A 15,000-nucleotide genomic window follows, 5' to 3' on the forward strand; every position below is an offset into this window, starting at 1 on the left:
ACACGAGTAAAACAGCACCAGCAAACAGACGAATCGGGTTTTATCTGTGTGTAAATGTGTTTTCATTCATTCACTCACCATTGTGACAGATGAAGAGAGGGGAAGTGAGACAGCGGGAAGAGAAACAACCGGAACACTGAGAGACCGAGCCCTGCGCGCTCCCGACACCGCGGCCGGCTTTTATACACGTGACGTCACCTCGAGTCAACCAACACCGACCAATCAGATCAGGCGTGCGACAGCCTCCATTCTCATCCGGCTCTTTCCTCATACTACCAATCACACACACACACACACACATACACATGCATAACCACACACACATACGCATGCATAACCACACACACGCACACACACACACACACACACATACATACACACACACAATCATACACATGCATAGCCACACACTCATACACATGCATAACCACACACGCGCACACACACACACACACACACACACACACACACACACAATCATACACATGCATAATCACACACACACACACACACACACACACACACAATCATACATGCATAATCACACACACACACACACACACACACACAGAGTTTTTATAAATGGACGATTTGGATTTATGTATAAACGTGTCAGTTGTGATGGACGGTGTGTAATTATGAATATTGTAATTGTTCATGCTGATTATAGCCTGCGGGAATAAACTGTTCTTGTGCCTGGCTGTTCTGGTGGATGAGGTTCTGCACTAGAAGGTAACAGTACGGAGAGAGAGTGGGCTCGGTGTGTGGGGTCCAAAGTAAGTTATTAGCCCTTTTCTCCACTCTGGAGGAGTAAAGATCTTGGAGATTGGGCAGTGGGGCAACAATAATCCTCTCAGCAGCCCTGACCGTCTTCTGAAGTCTCCTGATGTCTGATTTTGTAGCTGAATTAAACCAGACAGTTATAGCTCTACACAGTACAGACTCTATGATGGCCAGTAGAACTGTTTCAGCAGCTCCTGTGGCACATTGAATTTGCTCAGTTGACAAAGGAACTACAACCTCTGCTGGGCTTTTTAGCAATTGAGTCAATGTTATTGTCCCAGAGATGGTGGTACCAGAAACGTGGATGACTCCAGTGTTGTTACAGTGCTGTTCATGATGGTGAGTGGGGGGCATGCTGGGGGATTTCTCCTGAAGGCCACACATACATAATCACACACACACAACACACACACACACACAAATCATGCACGTACACACAATCATGCACAATCATGCACATACATAATCACACTCACACATACACACACACACACACACACACACACACACACACACACAATCATCAGAATCAGAATCAGGTTTATTGGCCAAGTGTATTGACACACACAAGGAATTTGGTTCCAGTTGTTTGTTACTCTCAAAAGTACAGACATAAATAAAAACCTATACATGACAAAACAGACACAACAAGACAAAAACAGACTATACAAGACAATACAGACAATATGAGACAGTATAGACAGTGTGGGTAATAAATAGGGATACAGACCAGTAATGTACATAAAGTGTGGGAGTGCATGGTAGTGCAAATGACAGTATTGTGTGCCAGGTATGATGAGAGAGTTTACTATAAAACTTTGTACAGTATATAGAAGCAGAAGCAATAGTGTGTGCAACATATACAGATAATGTGATGAGTGACAGTTCTGTGCAGTACTCATAGATATGAGCAGGAATATAATTATGGTCAGTTGTTAGTGAGGGTGATTGCTTGGGGAAAGAAACTGTTCCTGTGTCTGGCAGTTTTAGTGAACAAAGTTCTGTAGCGCCTGCCAGAAGGGAGGAGCTGAAAGATGTTGTGTCCAGGGTGTGAAGGGTCATTAATGATTTTTCCTGCCCGGTTTCTGGTTCTTGTATGGTACAAGTCCTGGAGAGTGGGCAGGGGGGCACCAATGATTTTTCAGCTGTTTTAACAGTTTTCTGCAGTCTGTTTCTGTCCTGTTTTGTTGCTGCTCCAAACCAGATGGTGATTGATGAGCACAGGACAGATTCAATGACTGCAGTGTAGAACTGTATCAACAGCTCCTGTGGCAGACTGTACTTCCTTAATTGCCTTAGAAAGTACATCCTCTGCTGGGCCTTTTTCAGAATTGAGTTTATGTTTGATTCCCATTTCAGGTCTTGGGAAATGGTAGTGCCCAGAAACTTGAAGTTCTCCACAGGTGACACAGGAATGTTGGATATTGTGAGGGGGAGTAGTGTTGAAGGATGTTTCCTAAAGTCCACTATCATCTCCACAGTTTTGAGTGTGTTTAGCTCAAGGTTGTTCTGACTGCACCATAGCACCAGCTGCTTCACCTCCTGCTTATATGCAGACTCGTCACCATCTTGGATTAGTCCAATGAGCGTGGTGTCATCTGCAAATTTCAGGAGTTTGACAGTTGGGTCACTTGATATGCAGTCATTCGTATAAAGGGAGAATAGCAGTGGGGAAAGGACACACCCCTGAGGAGCACCAGTGCTGACTGTCCGAATACCGGAGGTAACACCTCCCAGTCTCACCTGTTGTTTCCTGCCTGTCAGGAAGCTGGTGATCCATTGACAGATGGCAGGGGGTATAGTAAGGTTTAGGAGTTTGGAGTGGAGGATTCCCGGAATGTACAATCATGCACATACATAATCACACTCACTCACACATACATAATCACACACACACACACACACACACAATCATGCATATACATAACCACACACACACAATCATGCACAATCATGCACATACATAATCACACTCACACATACATAATCACTCACACACACACACACACACACACACACACACACAATCATGCACATCGGGAGGCGCTACAGGTGCCTCATGGAGTATTCACCCTTCTCCCATCGGGAGCCGCTACAGGTGCCTCATGGAGTATTCACCCTTCTCCCATCGGGAGGCGCTACAGGTGCCTCATGGAGTATTCACCCTTCTCCCATCGGGAGGCGCTACAGGTGCCTCAGAGCACAAACAGACTGAAGAATATTTTTTCCTGTAGCTGTTACTGCACTGAACAGCTGATTTAATACTGCAGTCACTTCTGTGTGTTTTGAACTGTTTATTCACTCCACATTTTCACACCATCCATACTTACATTTACACTACTGTACATTTCACCTATATTTATACTGTATATACTGCATCATACTCACATTCATATCATTGAGTATTTTATCTTCTGACACGTTTATCTAAGAATAATCTTTACACAGTATATCGTATATATTTACCATATATTATTACCTACTGCACCAAACCGAATAAAGGTTTATCTTATCTTATCTTAAACCACCTCAATCTCACCTGTCCTGTCCATCGTCGTCACTCCCAACAAACATCTCAACATCTTCAGCTCTGCTACCTCCAGCTCCACCTCCTGTCTTTTACTCAATGCCACTGTCTCTAATCCATACAACATCTCAGGTCTCACCACAGTCCTATAAACTTTCTCTTTCACTCTCACAGATACTCTTCTATCACAAATCACTCCTGCTATCACTCTTCTCCACCCACTCCACCCTGCCTGCACTCTTTTCTTCACTTCTCTAACACACTCTCCATTACTTTACACTGTTGACCCAGGTACCTGAACTCCTCCACCTTCTCCACCTCTTCTCTTCTCTAATCTAATCACACAAACTCACTCATACACACACACACACACACAATCATACACATACATAATCACACACTGACACACAATCACACACATACAGTGGGGCAAAAAAGTATTTATTAAGCCACCAAATGTGCAGGTTCTCACACTTAAACAGATGAGTGAGGCCTGTAATTTTCATCATCGGTACACTTCAACTCTGAGAGACAAAATGAGATTAAAAAAAAATCCAGAAATTCACATTGTCTGATTTTTAAATAATTTATTTGCAAATTATTGTGGAAAATAAGTATTTGGTCACCTATAAAAAAATCTAGATTTCTGTCTTTCACAGACCTGTAACTTCTTTAAGAGGCTCCTCTGTCCTCCACTTGTTTCCTGTATTAATGGCACCTGTTTGAACTGGTTATCAGTATAAGACACCTGTCCACAACCTCAAACACTCAGACTCCAAACTCCACTATGGCCAAGACCAAAGAGCTGTCAAAGAACACCAGAAACAAAACTGTAGACCTGCACCAGGCTGGGAGACTGAATCTGCAGTAGGTAAGCAGCTTAGTGTGAAGAAATCAAGTGTGTGAGCAATTATTAGAAAATGAAAGACATACAAGACCACTGATAATCTCCCTCGATCTGGGGGTCCACGCAAGATCTCACCCCGTGGGGTCAAAATGATCACAAGAACGGTGAGCAAAAATCTAGGGTTATACATACATATATACATACCTCACTCACTCTCACACACTCACACACACACACACACACACAATCATACACATACATCACACACACACACACAATCATACACATACATAATCACACACACAATCATACACATACATCACACACACACATACATCACACACACACACACACACACAATCATACATAATCACACACACACACACACACACACACACACACACACACACACATACATCACACACACACACAATCATACACATACATAATACACACACAATCATACACATACATCACACACACACACACAATCATACACATACATCACACACACACACAATCATACACATACATAATCACACACAATCATACACATACATAATCACACACACAATCATACATACATCACACACACACACACACAATCATACACATACATAATCACACACACAATCATACACATATATAATCACACACACAATCATACACATACATCACACACACACACACACAATCATACATATATATAATCACACACAATCATACACATACATAATCACACACAATCATACACATACATCACACACACACACACCACACACACACACACACACAATCATACACATACATAATCACACAATCATACACATACATCACACACACACACACACAATCATACACATACATAATCACACACACAATCATACACACACACAATCACACTCACATCCCTAAATCATACACATACTCACTAACAAAGCTGCTGCGTGACAGAGTCCATTAAAAACATTTACACAAACATCTATGCAAAGGACACATTACACACTGAGAACCAGCAGGGGGAGACATCAACAGTTTATTTTCACTGCACAGGGTTACATCCCAAACACAGGAGATAGTTCATCATCATAAACAGTGTGTGTGTGTGTGTGTGTGTGTGTGTGTGTGTGTGTGTGTGTGTGTGTGTGTGTAAGTAATTTGGTATGAAAAAACAGATGATTAGGAGGCGAGTGCTGCGTGTTGTTCCTGTGTCTCCTCTCCACATTTAAAGCGGATGAAGTCGAGAACCTGTGCATTCTGCAGAGCAAGGAACTGTTCCACTGTGTACTGGGGGTCTAACAGGAAGCTCTGAGGTAAAAGACGTGTCTCTGATTCTCCACAAGACACATCTCCTATATGCCCCAGGCTCAGAGGTGCCTCGCCCACGATGTGCTGCCCCAGCTTCTTACCCAACACCTCCTCCTGCCCCTCAGGCCCACCCTGGAACACCACCAGAGCTCCATAACGTCCCATCGGCACCCTGCTCCGCCCTGACACCGGCCCGTGTACATACGACCCCACATGCCACTCAGCCGGAACCCCTACTGACACCGCCCGTCTCACCGAGATATTCTCCCCCAGACGTCCTGAGAGACAGAGGAGGGGAGAAGGGGGGACAGAGAGACAGAGGAGGGGAGAAGGGGCAGAACAGAGAGACAGAGGAGGGGGAGGGGAGAAGGAGGAACAGAGAGACAGAGGAGGGGAGAAGGGCGGAACAGAGAGACAGAGGAGGGGAGAAGGAGGGGGACAGAGAGACAGAGGAGGGGAGAAGGAGGGAACAGAGAGACAGAGGAGGGGAGAAGGGGAACAGAGAGACAGAGGAGGGGAGAAGGAGGGAACAGAGAGACAGAGGAGGGGAGAAGGAGGGAACAGAGAGACAGAGGAGGGGAGAAGGGGGGACAGAGAGACAGAGGAGGGGAGAAGGAGGAACAGAGAGACAGAGGAGGGGAGAAGGAGGGAACAGAGAGACAGAGGAGGGGAGAAGGAGGAACAGAGAGACAGAGGAGGGGAGAGGGGCGGAACAGAGAGACAGAGGAGAGGAGAGGGGCGGAACAGAGAGACAGAGGAGGGGAGAAGGGGGGACAGAGAGACAGAGGATGGGGAGAAGGGGAACAGAGAGACAGAGGAGGGGAGAAGGAGGGAACAGAGAGACAGAGGAGGGGAGAAGGAGGAACAGAGAGACAGAGGAGGGGAGGGGAGAAGGAGGGAACAGAGAGACAGAGGAGGGGAGAAGGAGGGGAACAGAGAGACAGAGGAGGGGAGGGGAGAAGGAGGGAACAGAGAGACAGAGGAGGGGAGGGGAGAAGGAGGAACAGAGAGAGAGGAGGGGAGAAGGAGGAACAGAGAGACAGAGGAGGAGAAGGAGGGAACAGAGAGAGAGGAGGAGGGGAGAAGGAGGAACAGAGAGACAGAGGAGGGGAGGGGAGAAGGAGGAACAGAGAGACAGAGGAGGGGAGGGGAGAAGGAGGGAACAGAGAGACAGAGGAGGGAAAGAAAAGATTGAATTTAAATATCAAATTTTATTTAAACTGTAATTTTTGCTCGGTAGGTTGAGATGACCTTCTGATCAGGAGTCCACATCCCAGCACCACTGAGCTGCAGCTCCTGGGCCCCTGAACATGGCCCCTAACCCTCCCCTACTCAGTGTATATATGAGATTACTATAATTTACTATGGATAAGAGTCTCGACCAAATATAAAGTGTAATATCAATAGAGATTAAACACCTGCTCTTTGAACTTTAATGTGTGGGCGTGTCTGTTTCTTTATGGGCCAATTACAACTTTTCTAAACAGACTGAAAAAGCAAAATGATCCTTTTAAATCCTCATGTATTTCACTAGTTTCTGTCTCAGTGTGTTCAGCAGTCACAGACCTCGGTGTGATTATTATTTGAGTCTCACGTGAATAATATCACCAGGATCTCCTTCTTTCACCTTAGAAATATTGCTAAAATTAGAAATATGATGTCGTTACAGGATGCAGAAAAACTAGTAGATGCTTTTGTAACATCTAGATTAGACTACTGTAACACTTTACTGTCTGGGTGTTGGAGTAAGTGCAGAAATAAGCTTCAGTTAGTTCAGAATGCAGCAGTAAGAGTCCTCACTAGATCTAGAACATATGATCACATCAGCCCTGTTTTAATCATCTACACTGCTCCCAATTACATCTCACACTGATTATAAAATACTACTACTGACGTATAAAGCACTTAACGCTCTCACGCTGCAGTATCTGTAATAAATGGACATTCGGTGGAACCCAGATGAGGATGAGGTTCCCTCTTGAGTCTGGTTCCTCTCAAGGTTTCTTCCTTCTGCATCTCAGGGAGTTTTTCCTTCACCACAGTCTCCACCGACTTGTTCATCAGGGACAAACTTACACTTATAAAGATCTTCATTTTATCTTCACATTATCTGTGTGACGCTGCTCTGAGACAATGTTCATTATTAAAAGCTCAAAACAAATAAACAATTTAATTTAAATTGAACTATTAATTAAGCTCCACCCAGCTTTCAGGGCCACTCATGGGCAGCTCCGCCCACCAGTCAGGGCCGCCTTAAAACACTGCTGCACTTCCTGTTTGTGTTTATTACCTATAGCAAGAGCCAGCTGGTCTGCAACAGAAGAACTCTCAGGCACAGTGAGATTACACACATCTTCAGCAGACATCATGCTCTGTAAACACACACACACACACACACACACACACACACACACACAGGATTTATAAGCTGTTTTAATGAGTACACATGGAGAAGGATGTGGTTCACGTGAGTACCTTCATATATCCACTCATAGTTTTGCTCTGATGATGCTCCAGTGTAGCGAAAGCCACGTCCTGTACCAGCTGCTGAAATGTTTCGTTCCTCGCCACAAAGTCAGTCTCACAGTTCACCTAATCACACACACACACACACACACAGTTCAGTACAGGACACTAAACAGAGTGTATATGTGGATTGTGTTAATAATCAGTCTGAGAGCGTAATCATTTCTCCTGTACTCATCATCTACAAATGTTTTTAAGCATGTGCTCTTACTATAAACCATATCAGGAAGATTGACTTTATATTAACATGTAGTTCATATCACACACCCACACCCACACCACACCCCCACCCCCACACCCACACAATCTGTTAAATAGGGATAATTATCACCAGCTGATTACTCTGACTATTTGAATGTGTGTGTGTGTGTATGTGAGAAAGAGAGAGAGATAATCTTCACCTCCACCATAACTGCAATTTTCTCCTTCTTCAGCAGAGCGATTAAACCCTCAGAGGTTCTCCGGTTCTCCAGTTTACTCGCTTTACTCCAGCCTTCCTTCTGAGCCTGATCATGGAGCCAGTGTTCTGCCTGAACACACACACACACACACACACACACACACACACACACACACACACACCTTGTAAAAGCAGACTTACCAGAGGTTAAAAATTCCACTTCAGAGATCAGTGTTTGTTACACACAACATTTATTCACAATTATTTCCACTATTTAGAAAATAAATACGTAATTTCCGGACTATTAAGCGCACCCATATATAAGCCCCACCCACTGAATTTTACAAATATTTTGAACATAAATAATGTCTACACTGAAACTAATGAACTTTACACAGGCTTTAATGAAAGACAGTGTCTGTTACATGGTGTAACGGGTGAAATATGTTGCGCTTCCTTTAAGAGCAGAGCGGCATTTTGGGAATAACCTGCTGCTGCATTTTCCCGCTTTTACTGCATGTGTGCAAGACCGAGGAATATGTCCTTAGAAATGAGCATCAGAAAATAATAAGTTTCTTTGACTAACCCGTAACGCTGTTGATAAGAAAAATAAAAAAGCAGGAGTTTTGGAAAGCTGTCTGTGTTTATATGATTTCTGTTGTAACTGGAGTTAGTGAGCTCTCCCTTCACCCAGACTCAACACGTTACAACGGCTTGTATCTAAACAGTAGCCGACCAAGAAAGTCATTGTTCACTGTCTTCCTCTTACAACTATTTCTCTCAGGAGTTTATCTTTTGGCATCATCTTGCATTTAAAAGAAGTTTTTTCTCCCGATGCCGTGCAGCTCAGAACACAGGTGAGGTGCGTTTTTTCGTTTCCGTTCGGAAATTTAATCGGTCTAATGTTCTGGGGTTCAGTTTTTTGGCTTGAAGTTTGTGAAACCGGGAAAAACCCAGGAAAAATCTATAAATAAGCCGCTTCGTTGTTTAAGCCGCGGAGTTCAAAACGTGGGAAAAAAGTAGCGGCTTATAGTCTGAAAAATACGGTAATAACTTATGAACTCAGTGAAAAGCCTGTGTGCCTCCACAGATACACTAAACCTCTACACCTCCCGTAGCTTCCTAAAGAGACAGAACTATTAACCCATGAGAGAGCAGCTAATATTCCAGCCCGACTTCTTATTACCCAAAAATACCATCAAGTACAAACACTCCAACCCAAACCACCACAGTGTCCAGCCTGGCTCACACATACCTCACCATCCTGGAGCTCTATCCTTTTAAACATTCTCATTAAACACACACACACACGCACACACACGCGCGCGCGCACACACACACACACACACACACGCACCTGTGTGATGTCATTGCTGAACTTCTCCAGAGCTTTCTTACAGTTGATGAAGGTGTACCCTGTGTTCTTGCGCAGTTTCAGCAGCAGAGCTTTATCAGCGGAGAACATGGAGCGCCCAGTGTGTACACACTCCACACACACCACACACCCTGCTGACCTCACCTGAACACACACACAATCAGTTCTGAGAGATGATCATGTAACCTTCACTGAACTCACATTCTACAGCACTGAGACCACCAGGGGCTTATTTTTATGTCTTTATCAAATCTTTCTGATCAATAATTAAACCTTATTTATTACATCAAATGTAATTAATATAACATAGAGGTATAAATGTGTGTAATAAATTACACACACACACACACGAGTACAGTGTGAGGGTTATACAGTACACCAGTGGAGTGTACATTAGATGCAAGGTGTGTGTGTGTGTGTGTGTGTGTGTGTGTGTGTGTGTGTGTGTGTGTGTGTGCTGTAGTAGGTGAGGATCAGATCACTGAGACTCCTACCTTAGAGATGTGAGATCTGAGAGAGGAGAAAACTCTGGAGGCCGCCATGTTGACGGGAAAGACACTGCAGCACGCGCACTACGGCAAGCAGGAAGGACACGACACTTTTACCTCCGCGTGTGTGTGTGTGTGTGTGTGTGTGTGTGTGTGTGTGTGTGTGTGTGTGTAAGAGAGAGTCACACTGCCACCTGGCGGTCGGGAGAAAGATTCCGTCCTGTTCTAAAGGTTACTGTATTGTATTGGTATGTAATGGGCACGTGCATCACTGCAGCAGGAACACATCAGGAACAAACCAGAACAATAACACTGACAGCAACATGCAGGTGTACGATAAAACCCCACACAACGCTGAGAAGAAACATCACAATACATACAATTTAGTAGAATAACTTCATCATCTTCCTCACCTCCATCACCCTCCTCCCCTTCATCATCTTTCTCACCTCCATCACCCTCCTCCCCTTCATCATCTTCCTTCCTTCCACCTCCATCACCCTCCTCCCCTTCATCATCTACCTCACCTTCATCATCTTCCTCACCTCCATCACCCTCCTCCCTTCATCATCTTCCTCACCTCCATCACCCTCCTCCCTTCATCATCTTCCTCACCTCCATCACCTCCTCCCTTCATCATCTACCTCACCTTCATCATCTTCCTCACCTCCATCACCTCCTCCCTTCATCATCTTCCTTCCTTCCACCTCCATCACCCGCCTCCCTTCATCATCTACCTCACCTTCATCATCTTCCTCACCTCCATCACCCTCCTCCCTTCATCATCTTCCTCACCTCCATCACCCTCCTCCCTTCATCATCTTCCTCACCTCCATCACCCTCCTCCCCTTCATCATCTTCCTCACCTCCATCACCCTCCTCCCCTTCATCTTCCTCACCTCCATCACCCTCCTCCCCTTCATCATCTTCCTTCCTTCCACCTCCATCACCCTCCTCCCCTTCATCATCTTCCTCACCTCCATCACCCTCCTCCCCTTCATCATCTTCCTTCCTTCCATCTCCTTCACCCTTCTCCTCTTCCTTACTTTCAACATCTTTCCCAGCTTCCGCCCGTCCTCATGGTCTCTTTGCACTTTAAACCTGATGTAACTGCACTTCATTGGTTTTGTACTTGTACTGTGCTCATTGACAATAAAGTCTAATCTGATCTGATCTAAAGACTCTGCCCTTTGAGCATTATATGTCCAGGATCTCATCTGAATGTTTCTTCTATGTGTGGAACTCTAGATGTGTGGATCTGCTGAAGACTCTGAGCATTAAGGAACAGCAGGATCAGGTTCTGCTATAGACCTTGTGATAAACAACCCAGAATTTTTATTTTTTTATAAATATTTTATTTTTTATTTTTTCCCCAAAGTCGCTCCATGTAGTTTTATAGCTGCTCGGCAAAGTCCTGGCGTTCTCTCAGATTTACGAGGTCGTCACATGGAATGTGTTTCAAGTCACAGGTGCGTTTTATCAAAAGTTCATTTGTGATATTTTTTACCTTCTTAATGTACTTTAGAGCATTGGTTGTCTTGTGCAGAGGAAATTTACTACAACTACTGTACAAATCCATATTATAGCGAGAAACACTCTTAAGACAAAAAAAAGAGAAAAGAAACCATCACTTCAGAAGATCAACAAGCAGATGAGACTTTGAGATGTTTGGTTCTAAGCACCGTGTATTTGTTAAATGTACACAGGGTGAACAGATGATTCCTGAATGTGTGGTTCCCACTGTGAAGCATGGAGGAGGAGGTGTGATGGTGTGGAGGTGCTTTGCTGGTGACACTGTTGGTGTTTCAGTTAAAATTGAGGACACACTTGACCAGCATGGCTTCCACAATATTCTACAGCGACGTGCAGCTTAGCATCTGGTTTCCAAAAGGACAATGACCCCAAATACTCCTCTAGGTTCTGTAATAGCTATTTGTTCAAGAAGGAGACAGATAACTGGCCTACTCAATCACTCCATCTAAATCCAGGTGGGATGAGTTTTAAAGAAGACTGAAGGAAAAGCAGCCAACACACACTCAACACCTCTTGGAACTCCTTAAGATTGTTGGAAACCCATTCCAGGTGACAACCTCGTGAATCTGATGAGAGAACATCATGAGCTGCATCAAAGCTAAATGGAGCCACTTTGGACAATCTGAATATATGTTATATATTATATAATAAATCTTCTGCTCTTTAACAGGTTTCTGTTCACTACAGATTCTTCACTATTAATGTATAATGTTAAAATAATGAAAATAAAGGAGAAGGAGAAGTTGTTGTGTAAAAACTTGACTGCTTTACTGTAAAAACCATTTGATGAGTGTGAACTTTTCATTTATATGGCCAGAGTCTGATATTGTGGGCGGGTCTTGCTGCAATATGGGTGGGGTCTCTGTTATTGTAGGCGGGGCTTTAGGGAGCTATAAATCTCCAGAGTATAATAAATCTCTGGAGTTACTGTGCTCACACAGATTCGTCACTTCCACAATGAGGATCTTTCAGCTTCTTCTGTTCACGTTCACCCTGATCACTCAGGGACATGGCAGTAAGTTTCTCTCACACACACACACACACACACATTTTACTGCTACATTCCATAGAAAAAGCATGGACTTAATTTACAGTGTGTGTTATAAAATACACGAAACACACACACACACACACACACACACACACACACACACTTTACTGTAGGATTATTGCAGAATTAGACATCATGCTCCTATCAGATGAATGAATACTGTGTAATGATGCAGTCTCGGCCCCTGGTATAACCAGAGTGCTTTCAGGCTTTTCTGAGAGGAGAGACTACACAACACTGCTCATTACATACACACCTGGAACACCAAACAAACATCTAAATTACAGGAGAAAGATCTGGATCCTGGAGAAAAAAATACTTTTTTATTGTGTATCAAATGAAATGATAATAAAAAGGCATGAAAGCAGATGGTCAGGCAGCGTACCCCAAATTTCATCCCTTCTGTTTTTGGAGATAATAAAAATCAGTAAGTTCTGTAAATCTCTTTACCAGGATTGATCTACACTGCAGGGGGTAGTGAGTGTAGAACCATCTGACCGATTCTTTGTGTTTCTCCACACATGATAGAGACTCAGTAGAAGGTGACATCACATGAGTAGAAATACAGAGTGCCATCCAGGACCTCAGACCAGGTCGTGCCCATGTTCACAGAGCTCCTAGGTTGTCTTTCAAAATCTCCAGAAACTTTCCAGAGAGTTTGAGAACATTATAATCCCCTCATTCATAAGACAGGAAAAGACCCTCAACACGGGGTTAACTACAGACCCTTTCACTTGGTAATGCTGATGGGAGGATACTGATACTTACAAAGATACAGATAAAGAGATTAGAACATTTACTACCTGCTATTATACATCCACACCAGGTTGGCTGTTAGGGCAAGGTCCTCATCTGATAATCTGAGATAATCTCTTGCACTTGATGGAGCTCTAGAAATTGCAGTGACCCTGTCAAGGATTTCTCCCTGGGTGTGGAGAAGACCTATGCCACCAGGGGGTGCTGTACAGACTCATTTACTGTCTCTGGGTAATGTTAATTCTCTTCACCAAGGACATGGAGAACCTCAGCATGGTTCTGATAAATCAGTCAGAATGGGAATAAGATCATCTCTAACACAATCTTTTCCCTGTTATGTTGAAGTACAGTAGCTAGCATGCTAACTTACTAGCTAGCATTATTCCAGAACATTTCTTTCTGTTTTATTTCATTTTTTCCATATGACAACACAGCATTCTGCATGAGGGAATAAAGTGTACAGAGTACACTTTACACAGTTGTACACTTGCTGCTGTTTCACCTGTGAATTAGAAGCAGGAGGAAGAGGAGGAGGAAGAGTTCACCTGGTGTTCCACTGTGAGCTTTATAAAGTAAATACGTCTTTTCCCTGGCAGGGAGTGTGTTGTGAAATGGAACATTCCACTCGTGATCACAGATAAATGTAGAAATGTTTATAAATGTTCATCGTGAACTCTGTTATCAGCGTGGCCTCCAGGTTTTCTTTATATTGGCTTGGAGTTTTAAGGTCACTTTTTATCCACCTGCAGAATTTCACACATCAAATAAAGACCATGACGGGTTCCTGATGCCATCACACACATCACCAGGGTTGTGCTAGCTCAAACAGGGGCAGGTGGACAGGTGGGATAGGTGGGATAGGGGGGACAGGGGGGGTAGGTGTGACAGGTGGGGCAGAATCCACTGTTTATAGATTATATTAATCGTAATTATCTTCTCATTCACAACTTCAAACATTTTACATTTTGGTTAAATACTAATCTCTGCTCCTGAGGGATCAGTGCTCCAGTGCTGATGTTCTAATTTCATTTTATTCTTTTGATGTTACACAATCACCCAGAATCCTGAGAAATAGTGTACATGGCAGTTTAATACTCCTTAATTCAACAAGATCTTTATTTATTTATTTTAGTAGATTATCACAATCTAACCGATGTCCACAAACAAACAGTCTGAGTGTAAGCACGTGTCTGATGTAGGATTTGGAGAGGGACATTCTGATTTTTAGTGTTTGTACATCTGTAATGTTTACGGAATACTCGTTTCCCATTTCTGTTTATGGAAGTGTTTGGTGTTGTTTGTTAAGACCTGGCAACCCAATTTACATACACTGCACAGTCTGTAGTAAAGATAAAATGTGGTTTAATCCGAGGCTCATCATTATTAATACTGCAGCACATGTTCAA

General features: G+C 43.6%; 3 protein-coding genes and 1 long non-coding RNA gene across 5 annotated transcripts in view; 2 read left to right on the top strand and 2 right to left on the bottom strand.

Annotated features, from left to right (window-relative positions):
• myl6 (myosin, light chain 6, alkali, smooth muscle and non-muscle) overlaps positions 1 to 233 on the bottom strand; it is an 8,007-nt gene extending 7,774 nt beyond the window's left edge. For both annotated transcript variants that reach the window (XM_046858570.1, XM_046858578.1), the window contains exon 1: positions 79 to 233. In XM_046858570.1, the coding sequence (XP_046714526.1) occupies positions 79 to 81 (3 nt within the window). In that variant the 5' untranslated portion in view covers positions 82 to 233. The remainder of the gene's footprint in view (positions 1 to 78) is intronic.
• LOC124391910 overlaps positions 1 to 10,205 on the top strand; it is a 19,144-nt gene extending 8,939 nt beyond the window's left edge. The window contains exon 2 of the long non-coding RNA XR_006927061.1: positions 10,171 to 10,205. This is a non-coding gene — a long non-coding RNA (uncharacterized LOC124391910). The remainder of the gene's footprint in view (positions 1 to 10,170) is intronic.
• tsfm (Ts translation elongation factor, mitochondrial) lies at positions 5,174 to 10,398 on the bottom strand. The gene is made up of 6 exons (XM_046858560.1): positions 10,261 to 10,398; positions 9,749 to 9,910; positions 8,393 to 8,521; positions 7,941 to 8,057; positions 7,756 to 7,837; positions 5,174 to 5,743 (listed from the first exon to the last, which is right to left on the bottom strand). The coding sequence occupies exons 1-6, from the start codon at positions 10,306 to 10,308 to the stop codon at positions 5,337 to 5,339; spliced, it is 945 nt and encodes a 314-aa protein (XP_046714516.1). The 5' UTR covers positions 10,309 to 10,398; the 3' UTR covers positions 5,174 to 5,336.
• A 2,290-nt stretch (positions 10,399 to 12,688) lies between these two features.
• The window catches only part of endou (endonuclease, polyU-specific), a 5,350-nt gene continuing 3,038 nt past the window's right edge, over positions 12,689 to 15,000 (top strand). The window contains exon 1 of the mRNA XM_046856710.1: positions 12,689 to 12,802. Coding sequence (XP_046712666.1) covers positions 12,745 to 12,802 — 58 coding nt within the window. The 5' untranslated portion in view covers positions 12,689 to 12,744. The remainder of the gene's footprint in view (positions 12,803 to 15,000) is intronic.

The sequence above is a fragment of the Silurus meridionalis genome, chromosome 1 (assembly GCF_014805685.1).
Source record: "Silurus meridionalis isolate SWU-2019-XX chromosome 1, ASM1480568v1, whole genome shotgun sequence".
Lineage (NCBI taxonomy): Eukaryota > Metazoa > Chordata > Actinopteri > Siluriformes > Siluridae > Silurus > Silurus meridionalis.

Excerpts from the sequence above, each read along its gene's own strand:
- tsfm (XM_046858560.1), bottom strand. The coding sequence starts at position 10,308 with ATGGCGGCCTCCAGAGTTTTCTCCTCTCTCAGATCTCACATCTCTAAG. Across the intron at positions 8,522-9,748 it reads TCAGCAATGACATCACACAG|GCAGAACACTGGCTCCATGA; the intron begins GTGCGTGTGTGT and ends GTGTGTGTTCAG. Across the intron at positions 8,058-8,392 it reads AAATTGCAGTTATGGTGGAG|GTGAACTGTGAGACTGACTT; the intron begins GTGAAGATTATC and ends GTGTGTGATTAG.